The 15,519-nt window shown below is 34.9% G+C and overlaps 1 protein-coding gene across 1 annotated transcript in view; it reads right to left on the reverse strand.

Annotated features, from left to right (window-relative positions):
• Positions 1 to 14,418, reverse strand: part of BMPR1B (bone morphogenetic protein receptor, type IB) — a 119,468-nt gene extending 105,050 nt beyond the window's left edge. The window contains exon 1 of the mRNA XM_004681111.2: positions 14,332 to 14,418. Within this exon, the coding sequence (XP_004681168.1) occupies positions 14,332 to 14,404 (73 nt within the window). The 5' untranslated portion in view covers positions 14,405 to 14,418. The remainder of the gene's footprint in view (positions 1 to 14,331) is intronic.
• Positions 14,419 to 15,519: the final 1,101 nt, after the last annotated feature.

Here is a 15,519-nt window from a genome sequence, read left to right on the forward strand (position 1 = left end):
GGCACTTTATTTTCTGTTAAAGGAAACCTTTGCTCCATCAACCCACACACAAATTACTTCCTTTCTTACATGAAAGGAAATTCCTTTTCAAGGTTCACAGTACTTTAGAGGCAGCTGCATTGCTGAGCTTCCTCCAGAAATTTTAAAAAGCTACAGATGTAGACCATGCATGAAATGGATCATGGAATGAGACGATGCCAATTGTTTAGCATTTAGATTGCCCCTTCTTCTACCCTCTTTGAATATGACATTTTGGGGGTGTTGCCTACGTTCAGTAAGTGAGATATGTGATTGTGTATGCATGTGTGTGTATATATTTACCTTTGGTTATATAAAATCTAGTCTAAAGAAAAGCAGGAGCTCCCTAAAGTGACTATATCTTGAGTGCTAATTTCCTAAATAAGATAAGGCTAAAAGTACATTTCCAGTTAATGACTTTTTAAAAACAGATAGTCACTACCTATTAACTATCAAAAAGGTAATCTTTACATCAAATACACATGTTCTGAATAAGACTTCATATCATTCTGGAATTCAAAGGTTTTGTCTGTAAAACTCAATTAAAAACTTAGAACAACAAAACAAGAATACTAGACTAAGGTACAATGAATTATGGTATATAATTTTTTCAGCATAGGAAGAAAAAAGGATTATGATTTGTTTATTAGCAAAGTAGTGCCTCAATCCTCATAGCCATGACAATAAATAATTTTCATTGGGAATCATATGTTGCATATAATTAGGGATGAGTAGTGGGTTTTAAGCATCCTCTGAGGATAGTTCACAGAACCAAACTCTGAAAAGAATCCAGGAGTGTCTCAGTTATCCATTGACTATAGGCAACATAAATTAATATCTGAGAAAGTTACAGGCAATTTGAAATTTTCATTTCTATTTCACTCTTCAGAAATCTTTCAGTACATAGATAATTTTTTCCAGGTAAATTAAGATTTACTATTTTATCATCATTAGCGATAATATATTACTTTTTATTGTAAAGTTGTATTTATTGAGGTAATGTTGACTTACATCACAACATATCTGTTAGGGGTGCGGGTTTACATTCCCACAAATGCATGCTACTTCACCACATTAAACACCAAAGCTGCTGCCAAATTCCATGTACCCTCTCGTCCCCTTTGTTCTCACCCTATCATATCCTCCCACACCCCTTCTAGTAGTCTTCGGGGTAGTAAAATGTGCTCTTTTCCCCTTCTGTTTTCATCTCTGCCTCTTCCTCCATCTCTCCGCCTCAGATCTTTCACCAACATTCATTTTGCTTTTGTTTGACTTTCTGTATGTTTTTGCTATATTCCACATATACAATCTGGAAATTATCATTTTCCTTCTGACTTGTACCACTTAGCATAACCCCTTTCAACTCTATGTTACAGCAAATAGGAGATTGTCTTTTTGATTGCTGAGTAGTATTCCATTAAAAAAAGTTATTTATTTACAGACACAAAAACTGGGTTACAGGGCCAGAAGTGCAGGGGGTGAGATGATTTTCCAGAGACAGAGTAGGGAGCAGAACAGGCAGATCTACTGAAACACACTCTGGAGGAGAGCAGCAGGCATGTCTGGAGAGGTCTGCCTACCATGTGGGTTAGCTCCTTGGCCTGGGATTGAAATCTTCCTGCAGTGGCTGAGGATAATTTCATAGTGCTGTGTTTTAACCCATTGTGCCACCAGGGAGGCCCCAGTATTCCATATTTTATATGTATTACATCTTCATGCTAAATTCATCTGTTATGAGAAATTTAGCTTGTTTCCATATTTTAGCTATTGTAATCCACGCTTCAATAAACATAGGTGCAGGTTTCCTTTTGAATTAGTGCTTAACCAGTTCTCTAGATAGATCAAGGAGTGGAATTATGGGTCATATGGTAGATCCATTTTTAGTGTTTTTAGGAAACTACAAACTACACACAGTTTTCCATAGGGATTGAACCAGTCTACTTACCACCAACAGTAAGAAGGTTTATTTTTCTCCATACCCTCTCCAGGTTCTGCTGTTTTTTAGTTATTTTTTTTTAAATATGGGAATTCTCACATGTATGAGACACTATTTCATTGTGATTTTGGCCTACATGTTCCTGATGGTAAGTGCTGCTGAACAGTTTTCCTATGTCTTTGGCTATGTGCATGTCTTCTTTGCAGAGGTGCCTGTTTTACTCTTGACTAGCTTTTGTATGTGTGTGTAGTTTTGTTGAGCTCTGTAAGTTCATATTCGATCTTTGATATCAATCCCTTTATCAGATATATGGTGTGCATATATTTTCTCCCATTCAGTAAGGTGTCTCTTTATTTTGGTTAATATCTGTTTCATTGTGCAGAAACTTTTAAGTTTGATGAAGCACCAGGTGTTTATATTCACTTTGTTTTCCTTGCTACTTGAGATGAGTCCTCAAACACGTTTCTGAATTTAATGTCATGGAGTGTTTTTCCTGTCTTCCTTTATATATTACATGGCTTAAAATCTTATATTCAAGTCTTTTATTCACTTTTAGTTGATCTTTGCGAATAGTGCAAAAGAATGCATGGAAAAACTAATCAAAGCAATAAACCACTTCAGCAAAGTGGCAGTATACAAATGAACACACAATATTCAGTTGCCTTCTTATATTCACAATCTCAACAACAAAATAATTAAATAATTGGAGTAAATTTAACAAAGGAGCTGAAAAATCTATACAAGGGAAACTATACAAGAGATAGAAAGATATTCCCCGCTCATAGTTTCATTCTTTTGTACATTGCAATCCATTTCTTTCAACATCATTTATTAAGAAGGCTTTGTTTCAGTGCATATACTTAAATCCTTTGTCATAGATTAGTTGTTCATAACTGTGTGGTTTTATTTATGGTCTTTCAATTTTATTCCATTGGTATGTCTGTTTTTTTTTCCAGTATCATGCTGTCATAATTATTACAGCTTAATAGTATAGTTTGAAATCTATGTGATACCCCAGTCATTTTCCTTTTTTGACAAGAATAAATTATTTAGAGAATAGATGTTAAGTAGATGGGTTTTTGTGATTTGATATGTCATTAATCTTCATTTCATCTCTGAAGAATGTCATTTGGGTAGGATGGCCATTTTGACAATGTAATTTCTTCCTATCCTTGAGCGGGGAATATCTTTCTATCTCTTGTATAGTTTCCCTTGTATAGACGTTTCAGCTCCTTTGTTAAATTTACCCCAATTATTTATTTTGTTGTTGAGATTGTGAATATAAGAAGGCAACTGAATATTGTGTGTTCATTTGTATACTGCCACTTTGCTGAAGTGGTTTATTGCTTTGATTAGTTTTTCCATGTATTCTTTAAGATTTTCTATGCATTATCATATTATCTGCAAATAATGATAGCTTTACTTCTTTCTCAACTTGGGTTCCTTGTATACCTTTTACTGCTTGATTGCTCTTGGTAGGACTTATAAAATAAAGCTGAGCAGTAATAGTGTGAGTGGACATCTTATTTAATGACATCTCAGTGGAAAAGTTTTCAGCTTTTCACCAATGACAGTGATAATGGCTGTGAGCTTGGCATCTATGGCTTATATGGCTTTTGCAATGCTAAGATATATTCCATTTATCCTTATTTGCTGAATCTTACCAAATGCTTTCTTAGAGTATTAATATTATCATATAGAATTTACTTTCCTTTTTTGTTGATGTGGTGAATTATATTAATTTTCAGATGTAGAACCATCCTTGTATTTTTAGTATAAACACCACTTAGTCATGATGCATAATCCATTTAATACATTGATGTATTTGGTTTGCTAAGATTTTACCTGTGTTAATTAGGGAGGTTAGTGCTTTCCATGTGCTATGTTTGTTGGCTTTTGATATTAATGTAATGTTGGCCTCAAAAAATATATTCAGAAGTATTCTTTCTCAATATTTTCAAAGAATATGCCAATAAGAGGACATATTTATATTTTTATTTCTTCCCTGTTCAGTCATAGGTGATTGTCATGAATCCAAAGAATCTGTCCTCACTTAGGTTGTCCTCACTTGTTTGCATATAAAAGTTCATCATAATCTGATCATCTTCTGAATTTTTGTAGTCAGTTGTAACTTCTGCTCTTTATTTTTTTATCCTACTTATTTGAATTTTCCCCCTCTTTTTTCGTAGGGATCCTAGATAGAGGTTTGTCTATAGTTTTTATTTGGTTTCACTGACCTTCTGAAACAATCATTTGATAAGGGAACTACATTGTTAAATAATAGTCATGCTAATGTAATCTTTTATTTAAGGCAATCTAAAAAAGGTATGTGGTAAGCTGAATTCTAATAACTTCTTTTAAATATACATTAATAAAATAATTTCTTCTTTCAGTTAGAATGGAGGTGAGGGTTAGAGATTCTGTCCATTAAAAAAGGATAAAGGGGGCCCTCCCTGGTGACGCAGCGGGTTAAAGCACAGCACTAAGAAGCTTAAGCCACTTCTGCATGAGTTCGATCCCCGCCTGCCCTAGAGGAGATCCACATGGCGCGGCAGACCTCTCCTGACCCGCCTACTGCTTCCCTCAGCAGTGTACTTCGACGATCCGCCTGTTCTGCTCCCCGCTCTGTCTCTGGTGAATCCTCTCACCCACCGCATCTCTGGCCTGTACCCCAGTTCTGTATGAGTGAATAAATAAATCTTTAAAAAAAAAAAAAAGGATAAAGTGCCCTACCTGGTGGTGTGACCAGCTAAAGCACAGCACTATGGGGCTGTCTGTAGCCATTGCAGTGCGGGTTTGATCCCTAGTCAGGGAGAGACACACAGGGAAGGGCAGACCTCTCCTGGCCTGTCCACTGCTCCCATCAGCAATGTGTTTAAGTGGAGCCGCCTGTTCTGCTCCTTACTCTGTCTCTGGTGAATCCTCTCACCCCCCCCCATACCCCTGGCCTGTACCCCAGTTCTTATGTGCATGGATGGATAGGTCTTTAAAAAAATAAAAGAAAGAATTTAAATTCATTAAGTGGAATCCAAAGTGTGTGAAGTATCTTGGGGTAACTGCAGTTTTCTGGGATCAGCTCCCAAATATTTGGTTTAGTAGATTTGAGATGGAATATTGGAAACTGCATCTTTAAATGACCTATAATCTTTTTGATGTACGGAATATAATATTTAAACATGGTGCAGATTCCTTGTGTCTCAAATGGATGAATGCTAATCCTCATTGATCACTGGCTGATTCCTATTTACAGCATTTGTGGCCAGCTCTGAGCCTGTGCTCCTTAGAACATCTGCATAAAACTTTCAAGTCCCACCAGTCAAGCCACAAGAGGCAGAAAATCACCTGATCATGAATTCAGGTCTCTTCTGCCACACTGCACCAAGCTGCCACAAATAAAACACACTGGCCAACTGCTATATTATTGTTGGCAAGCACTGAGATTTACTCAAAACCTTTACAAATGAAAACCAGCTGCTTAAGCTCAATACCAGATGTCTTCTACAATGTGTGGCTTTGATAGATTAAATTGAGCATAAGAAAGAGATGAAATATATGAAAATCTAATTTGCAAGATGTTTGTCATTAAGTCTGTTTAACCAAAAATTGACAGAAAATTATATTTTTTACTCTAGCAGTTAGGCAGATAGGGTTGAACGACTCAATATTCAGATATTGTGCGTAAATTGTAAATAAACTGGTGTGTACCTAAAGTATAGGCTAAAGGAAATCTTCAGAAATGCTCATTGAAAGAATGTCAGATGTTTATCAAATTGTGTGAATTCCTTTAGACCCATCACCAATTTGACTCAGGACATGGGAAAATGTTTAAGTAAGAAATGTTTAGTGGTTTTCTCTGATTTCAGTAAACTATAATAATCCTATGAAAACACACAGATAAGAAACATGTATGTGTAGATATATAATATATGTAAGAATGGGTGGAAGGAAGTTTGTTTAGCAGAACCTTGATTAAATGTCAACTATACTTCTGGTGCCATGCCATTCTGGAACTATTTTTTGTTGTTTTCTAGGAACTTGCAAATCTCAATAGTTTCATATATGTCAAAGCCTAAGTTCAACTTAAGGAACCACTTAAATATTCTTCCAAAAAAGCTGCTAAACATTCACTCACACTGACAAGCCAATATAGTATGAGTAAATACAGCATATTACTCTTACATTAACTTTCCCATTTTTTTTTTCAAAATACTAGCATAAAAACACTCTACAATGAGTTTGGAAATAATATACAATTAAGCATAACTCTATAAACAAGATAAACATTCAGTAGGGACTTATCCCCATAAAAAAGTATGTAATCATTCAAATTACATACAAGGCAACTGCCACTGCAGTTGAAAATAACACTGTCTTTGTTTTCTTTTAGAGACATCCCCAAAAGAAAGGTAAACAATAAAAAAGACATAGTTTGATCATGAATATTTCTACAAATGTAAAACAGAAAGATAATTTCATGCAGCGCTTGCAAAACCAAACTAACCTTGGATTTTCTGAAGCTGTATGCCACTAACATTGACATAGCTTTTTTGCAGGAAAACAAAAGGGGGCAGAAAAAAACTGTTCAGCTTCCTTGTTACATTAAATTTCTCACACTTGATTGAAACATCATCAATGCTGTTGCCACATCACAGACATTCCACAATTGATGGAGAGTTACTACTTTTTTTTTTTAAAGATTTATTTATTTATTCATAAAGAACTGGGGTACAGGCCAGAGATGCAGAGGCTTCACCAGAGGCAGATTGACGAAGTACACTGCTGAGGGGAGCAGCGGGCAGGTCAGGAGAGGTCTGCCACCCATGTGAGTCTCCTCTGGGACAGGCGGGAATCGAACTCATGTGGAAGTGGCTTAAGCTTCTTAGTGCTGTGCTTTAACCTGCTGCGCCACCAAGGAGGGCCCAAGTTACTACTTTCTTACATGTAAAATTGCACAGACAGTGAGCTGATGATAGGGACATTTTTACCACAGGATGCTATCAGGCAGTGAAAACTGAGACTGAGTTATTTTTCTGCATGTATAAAGAGACTTTTAACAAGTGACTTATATATACATTAATTTTTTTCTTGACTCCACAGAGGATAAAAAGCATAGTTTCAGAAATTAAAGTTCCCAGAATCTTATCAAATTAAAGATATACAATACTATCCTCAAACTTCAAACCTCTTTAGGAATCACAATGTAAAACTTACAAGATGTCCAGACACGATGTTTACAACTACTGTTTTAATACAGGAGTGAAAATTACATGTAACAATCCAACAGTACTAAAGTCAATCAAGTCATTGCACAATTAGCTTCTGCCCCCAAGTGAGATCCTGAAGTTTTATAGTATACTTTTTTTTTTTAAAGATTGATTTATTTGTACATACAGAACTGGGGTACAGGCCAGAGGCTCAGGGGCGGTGAGAGGCTTCACCAGAGACAGAGTGGGGAACAGAACAGGCAGATCGACAAAGTACACTGCTGAGGGGAGCATTGGGCGGGTCAGGAGAGGTCTGCCACGCCCTGTGGTCTCCTCCGGGGCAGGCGGGAATCGAACTCATGCAGAAGTGGCTTTAGCTTCTCAGTGCTGTGCTTTAACCCGCTGCGCCACCAGGGAGGGCCTATAGTATACTTTTAAAAGCAAAAAAAAAAATATTGTATACCTCTTCTCTTACTGATAAATATTTTTATACTGTGCAAACTACAGAAGGCTATTACCACACTTGTTGTAGAAATGTAGTAAAACTTCCTGAATAGCAATGTTAATGTCAAAAATACTAAAATATTTTCATGGTGGGCCCTCCCTGGTGGCACAGCAGGTTAAAGCACAGCACCAAGTAGCGAAAGTCACTTCAGCATGAGTTCAATCCCCGACCCGGAGGTGATCCACATGGCACGGCGGACCTCTCTTGACCCGCCCACTACTCCCCACTCTGTTTCTGGTGAATTCTCTCACTGCCCCTGAACCTCTGGTCTGTGCTCCAGTTTTGTATGTATAAATAAATCCTTTAAAAATATATTTTCATGGTAATAAATGACATACTTGGGTATAGGAATTCATTATAAAGAAAGGAGTATTGGAATGTTGTTGTTATAAATGACAGCTGTAGCTTTATTAGATGTGTTTAATTGTTAACCTAAAACAAAATCTCCTATAGGAAAATAGTGTTTAATATTGCCTGATGACCATCTTGGTATTGGGTTACATTTTATTGTTCCAAAGGTCAATAGTCATCAAATTCTCTTTTCAAAAAATTAAAAATAAGAGATAGTAAAACATTAGTCAACTTCTCAAATCTAAGCAAAAAAAAAAAAATGGTTTGGGAATATCTGGAGCTAAACACTATTTAGGGTTATGTGCAATGTATGAGGCTGTCCACAGAGGTGGACTCTGCATGTCAAGCACTGTGCAATGCACTGGGGATAGAACAATAAATAAATGAAAACTAAATCCAGCAGAAAAGTAACATATGTAATGATAAATCATGACAGGTACTATAAAGGAAAAGTAAAACTTAGAGTGAGGGATTATATAAAGTAGATCTCATCTAAAGTGGACAATTAAGGAAAAGTTAACTGAATGACATTCAAGGAAGAACTTTACAAGTATGTGAAAAATGCCTGAAGTAGGGAAAAGTCTGCATCATTTGGGGCAGGGCCACCAGAGAGGCCCTGATTCCTTTTCATCATGTCTCACTCAAAAATTTTCCCTCAATTTTTTTTTGTTTTAATAGTAATATTATCAATATTGATTTATCAATATTAGTACTAATAATGTGGTTTTATATGACTGATTAACTACCAAAGGAATGTGACTGAGATAATGTCAAGCAGAGAAATCCGTTAAGCCAAGTTTCTTTTCCAGTGTTAAAAAGAAAAATGCCAAGACCTAGAAATAAGAATTAGGTTATTCTGAGTACAGTGTAGTAACAAGTTCATCTTCAGATATTTTGATGCTTTAGAGATTTTAATTAGATATGTTTTTACTAAAACCCCAGTGATACAGAGAAAGTAACTCTTTTACATATGGAAAAGTATTTTAATAAAACCACCAAGAATCCATCTGTACTTACAATGTACCATAATAAAGTTTGGGAGATACTTATATTAAAGTGATATTCCTATAATTAACTGTCAATACCTTCTTTTATTGAAGATTTGCCCAAGTCCCCCATGAGTTCTAGATACACATTTGAAAAGATAGGGGAAAAAATATACACATGTTCCTAGTATCACGAAGACAATAAAAGTAAGTTTGTAAACATAATATGAATTATCCTGACCATCTATTAATAACAGAAGTCTTCATATATCTAATATTAAATATTAAAATTATTCATGTACTTACATATACATACCCACACACAACTATATACATATGACTTACATAAATGGCTACCATCATTACTTAAGGAACATAACTTCTCACCAAAAAAACAAGTAATTTGATTTTGTATTCAATGTGTATGTCTGTTTTCCAATCTTCTCTGAAGAATTTAAGTTGAGATGTAGAGTTCAGCCACTTTTCTCCCAGGTAAATTACCACTTGAGATCAAATTTCTTACATCTGTGATGCTCACCACAACTTGCAGTTATGGCTGATTAATAGCCCGAGATTAATTGTTGGAAATGCCACATAATAGCTGTAGTAGAAAACATTTTAAACACAGAACCACACTTATGAATTTAACAGCTGTGTCGGTCTAACAGTTCAGATTTTCACTATATTTTGCCATATGGGCACAAGGATCATTTTTCACTTAAAAATACTACCAAAAAGTGATGTCTTACAGCAAAATGACCATTTCTGATTTTGAAACTACACATTTGTTTGTTAACTTATTACTAGTACCCTCTTTGCCTTAATCTATTTAAATATTTTACTAACAGGTACTTGAAACTGAAATTAGTATCAACCAGGTCAGACATAAATACACAATAGAGGAACAATGGGGGGAAGGAATTAGGAAATAAACTGTGGGTTATATAAAACAGTAAGAGGGTTAGAATAAGGGACTTATTTTTGTTGATTGGATTTGGAGATTTTCTTATACCCAAAAGGAGCTAATTCCTATTTCCTGTTTCACTTTTTATTTTTGTACAACACTTCATTGATGTAGATTTATTTATAAACTACGGACAAAAGTTTGGCTGCCAATTTTGATTTGAACCTGATCCCGATAAAAATCTTTTAACATGGTTTTACAAGTGTGAGAGTGTAGAAATGTATATGTATATTTACAGGAAGATAAATTATAAGAACAACTTTTTAGTTGCCAGAATATAACAGGCAATAACAGGTTAGGGGAGCTTATTAATGTCACCAACACTTAGAACAACAAACATATGGAGTACTTTAGATTTTTCGATATGTCCATCGATTGCCTTTAGAATACCCTCCCTTAAGAAGGGAGGCAGTGACCAAAATGATGACTTAATACAGTTTACACAGTGCACTGTATTTGTTATAATTGCCTATGATTCCCTAACATGGAGGGGAGGGAGGAAAAACAGTGTATTTTAAGTAGCTTAATCCTTAAAACAATATATTTCAAATGCAATGAATGCTGCAGATTTTCACCAATACAGGGAATGTTTTTAAATTTTAGAAGAAACAATATACAATGGAGAGAGCTAAGTTCTCTTTTTTATTCCCCCCAACAAACGGTGTTAGAAAAACTGGACAGCTACATGAAGAAAATAAAGCTAGATAATTCTCTCACAATATACACAAATATACAACATACAAAATACACAATATAACTCAAAATGGATTAAAGGCTTGGCTGTGGAAACTATAAAATACATAGAATAAAACACAGGAAAACACTGCATGATATTGCATTTAGGAGGTCTTTGGGGACTCAACTATAAACCAAGAAAAACATAAGCAAAAATAAGTTAATGGGACTACATTGAGCTAAAGAGCTTCAATACAGTTAAAGAAACTATAATTAAAACATTAAAACTATAAGACACCCTACTAAACCAAAATAAATATTTGTACATCATGTATCTGATAAGGGATTTAGGGCCAGATCTATAAGGAACTCATAAAACTCAACAGGAGAAAACAAATACAATAAAAAATATGCAAAGTAGCTAAGTATATACTTCACCAAAGTTAACACACAGATGGCTACCAAGAATATGAAAAAATATTCATAATCACTTATCTTCAGTGAAATGCAAATCAAAGACCACAATGAGAAACCACCTCATTTCAGTAAGAATGGCCCACATTAAACAAACAAAACACCCAGAAACAACAAATGTTATTAAGAGTTTACAGGAAAGAACACTGATAGACTGTTGCTGGGAATGTAGACTGGCCCAGTTCCTATGGAAAACAGCATGGAGAGTCCTCAAAATAGTAACAACAGATCTACCGTATGAAACAGAAACTGCACTCCTAGGTATCTACCTTTAAAATGTGGAATCATTAATTCAAAGGGATATATGCACTCCTATGTTCAATGCAGCACTATTTACAATAGCCAAGTTGTAGAAACAACCCAAATGCCCATCAACAGAGGAGACGATCAAGAAGATGTGATATGTAGAATACTACTAAGCTATAAAAAATATCATCTCTTATCATTTGCAACAACATGGCTTTAGTGCAGGACATCAAGCTAAGCAAAATAAGTGAAAGATAACACTGGATGATTTTACTCATTTGTGGACTACACAAGATAAAAAAAAAGAGCCCAAAGGTATGGACAAAACTAAACCAAAATAAAGCCTATAAATAAAACTACAAAATTGAGGCTACGAAGAAAGGAAAATGCTGGGAGGGGGACAAGGATGTTAGGAATCCAATGACCATGGATTTATGTTATGGCTGTTTTGATGTGGGATGGTAGTATATTCCTAGAAGTGTGAACCTAGTCCCCTAAAATATACACATTGTATTGTAAATAAATGTTACCTCAATAAATATGTATTAAAACTCATTTATGAAACAACCCCAATGCGCCAATAAAAAAAAGGAAGTTCAAAATCAAAATCAAAGAGAACCTTTTTTTTTTCCATTTTACTAACACTGTATATGCCTAAGGTAAAACATTTAATATTTAGGCAATGATAAGATGCAGATGAATCACCTATACCCTGTCCATTCCGTTTCAAGTGAGAAGCGCTCTTTCCACTTATTCTAACTTGGCAGAATTGTATACCATTTACAGTAGAACTGGGATACTGTTTGTATTCCTTCTACATATAGAACATTCACATTTCCATGCATTTCAGTTAATAAAACAACTGGAAACTCACCTTCTCCAAATGCCCTGGCTTATTTCACATTCACTCTAAATATTAATTTAAGATCTCAGAACATTAATCCTGACTTTTTCATTCACCTTAAAAGTCACGATCACTTCATTTGTCTGTGTTTCACATTTACCTCTTTCTGTGAACATCATTCTTGCTGAAATACTATAGAATTAATGATCATAAAGCCTTAAAAGCTGTCAAGGAGTATTTAACCTTGATTTAAAAGTCAGATTTGTTTAGTCTTCATTAAATTCATATAATCCTGTATAAAGCACATTTTTTTTCTTCACCAGGACACAATCACATAAACCCTGAGATTTATTTTTTAAATGATTTCAGACAAATTCCTTAACTAAGTTCAAAATTCCATGGTAACATAGCTGGGAGTAGAAATTAGAAGTCAGTGTGTTAATTACACCAACATGAGCATGGAGTCTTAAAAAATTGCTTCCAACTTGTTTGTTTCCAAATGCTGAATAAGTATTCTTAACACTGATACTAAATGCAAACCCTTCAGGTGGTACTATACATCACACAGTATTCTAAATGGTTTATGTGTATTTACTCATATTCAGAATCAAATTAACCATATGATAAGTAATATTATTTACCCCATTTAATATTGAACACCAATAAGGTGCTCATTTGATTTTATATGTCTAATATGTGTAAAGCTAAATATTCAAACCCAGGCAATTGGGGACCAGTGTTAATACTCTTAAACACTATTTTATGCTATAGTAGAAACACACATATGAGAGTCTTACACAGTAAGTTCAAAGAACTTTACCCCTAGATAAAGGCAAGGAATGGCTCTAGGAGTCAGAAGTAGATGATTATAGAGTATTATTTTAGTACACTAAGGCCTCATGTTTATGACACAAGGATTCAATATGTAGCATAAGTCCTCTTTGTTTTTACTGATGTAACTCAATAAATTCAGATATTCATACGCACCAAAGGAGAATGCTACAGAGAATTAAAAAATTACCCCCCAGGCAATCAAGATAGTCTAACAGCAGTAAGAGTAGAATAAAAATTTTACCTCACCTAAATCAAACTTTGTGCTTCTTAGAATTCTTAGAAACAGTTTCCCTGAGGCTTTTCTACTTTCTTCTAGAAGACAACCTTACAACAACTATCAGAATACAAACTAGCAAAGCAAATAAATGTACTGTTATTCCTTCATATCAGTATGAACACACATACCTATATCAAAATTAAAAGCATTTTTTCATGGAATCAAGACAAAAGTAAAACATTTAAATAGTGCGGTGGAATGCTTTATGATAATCAAAACCTTAATCTTGTAAAAGGTCTACCAAAAGTAACATGCCAATTGTTAACATAAACTTCCGAAATCAATTGTATTAATAAATTTGTTCTATTTAAAACATTCACAAGTACAAAGGGTTGAACTGTAAATGCATTTCAATCTCACACACATGTCCTTTATTGCCTAGCTTAATTTTATAAAGTCACTATATTCTTATTTCCAATTCAGATCTAGTGAGTTAGCTTTCCTCTAATTTGTAAACAGCTCACCTACTTCTATAATTACTTGCCTAAAATTTTTTAATGAAGTTTACACAAGAGTAATTCTTCTGGAAAACATGATCATTTTATAAGGCCTGTTCATAAATCTAGATAAACATCTGTCACAAATTATAATTATTGCTATTATAAAACTAGAGATTTATGCAATGCATTCATGTAAACTCTACAATCAACTTCAAAGTTAATTAATTTATCTACAAAAATCTAATATATTTGAATAAAATGATCAAAACACAATTTATTAGAATTGTTATTTTCTTAGATTCTTTATGTATAACCTGTCACAGTATGTTGACAATCAACTATAAACTCAAAGTTTAACTTAATTCTTAACTGCTAGGCAAAACAGACTTGAATCCTATAAAAATTATTATAATACAGTAAGCAGAAAAAGGAGTAAAAATTCAGAGCATTTAAAGGATAGCAGTGGAAATATTTAGCCATTGAACTTCTGCCCTGAACTTTCCTTCACTGATAAAAACCACACAAGCATTCAGGGAGACTCTGTGAGCTCTGTGCCGTGGGACACTGGTCTTCTTACCCCTCGTGTGCAGAGACAGAAGAGCCAGCAAGGAAATGTGAAGCTGCCAGTTTACTTCTTCCAGCCAACCCATTGCAACAGGAGAGCAGTAAAAAGGGACTCGCCTGTCTAAGCTCTTGTCTCTGGCTCTCCTTCTCTCCCAGGAACTCCTCTGCTGCCACGCTTGTGGGAGCTTCAGGCAAGCCAGCCAGCAAGTCTGAGACAGGACCACAAAAGACAAGCCTGTTACAAACTGGTTCTGTCACCACAGACACTTCAACTGAGCACCTCGTGGGGAGACAACAAAAGGCGGAGAGGACCCTGAGCCAGTGTGTCCTTAAAAAAGGAGCTTGCCCTGGCTGCCCACAAAGGCTGGGCACAAGCGGGCCCACACCACTCCCCACACTGTCTCTGCAGCATGAGGGCTCCAAAGCAGCACACATGTATACTCTGTGGTCATGAAGCAGCGTGTTTCTTTTGTTAAGTTTTTATTGTTATTATTGTTCTTTTTCTTTTCTTCTTCTTCCTTTTTTTTTTTTTCCTGTTTAGAATTGTAACTGGGAACTGTAAAAAAACAGGGAGAAACAAACTTTTCTGTTTGGCAAAATTATAAAAATGTTGCAAAAAATCAAAGTTTGTGTTATGACGGTTTGCATACAACATCATCTAAATAATGAGAAAAATGTCAATGCCTCTGAAGCACAGATATGACAAAGGATCACAAAGAAAATCATCTGTAAAAAAATCTCAAGATAAAATGCTTCTATAAACCCAGTCACTAATCAATTCACTTTCAGTGACTATGGTTGCTGTCTCCAGTTATTTCCAGAAACAAAAAGCCTGAAACCCAATCTCAGTAGGTAAATAAAACTATGGTTAGTTATTCAACTTTTTATGTTTTAACTGCAATGTGTCTCAATGTGAGCGATGAACATTTTGGTAAAATTTCACTTTCCATGGTAGTCTGAATGATATTTGTCAAAACAAAAGAATTTCTTAAAAGGCTATCTGTTCTCTTTAAGTCCAGGTACTATGAATAATAAAAGAACAGCAAAAAAAAAAAAAGAGAGAGAGAGAGAGAGAGAGAAAGAGAATCAAATCTTTAAAAACTACAATTTCTCGAGCATCTACTGTGTCCTGGATATCAACATATTTTTTCTCTTTTTCATTTGCTATAGCAACTTTGCAACAAAAAAAAAAAAAGAGAGA

The sequence above is a fragment of the Condylura cristata genome, unplaced genomic scaffold (genome assembly GCF_000260355.1).
Source record: "Condylura cristata isolate star-nosed mole 26May11 unplaced genomic scaffold, ConCri1.0 scaffold00012, whole genome shotgun sequence".
NCBI lineage: Eukaryota > Metazoa > Chordata > Mammalia > Eulipotyphla > Talpidae > Condylura > Condylura cristata.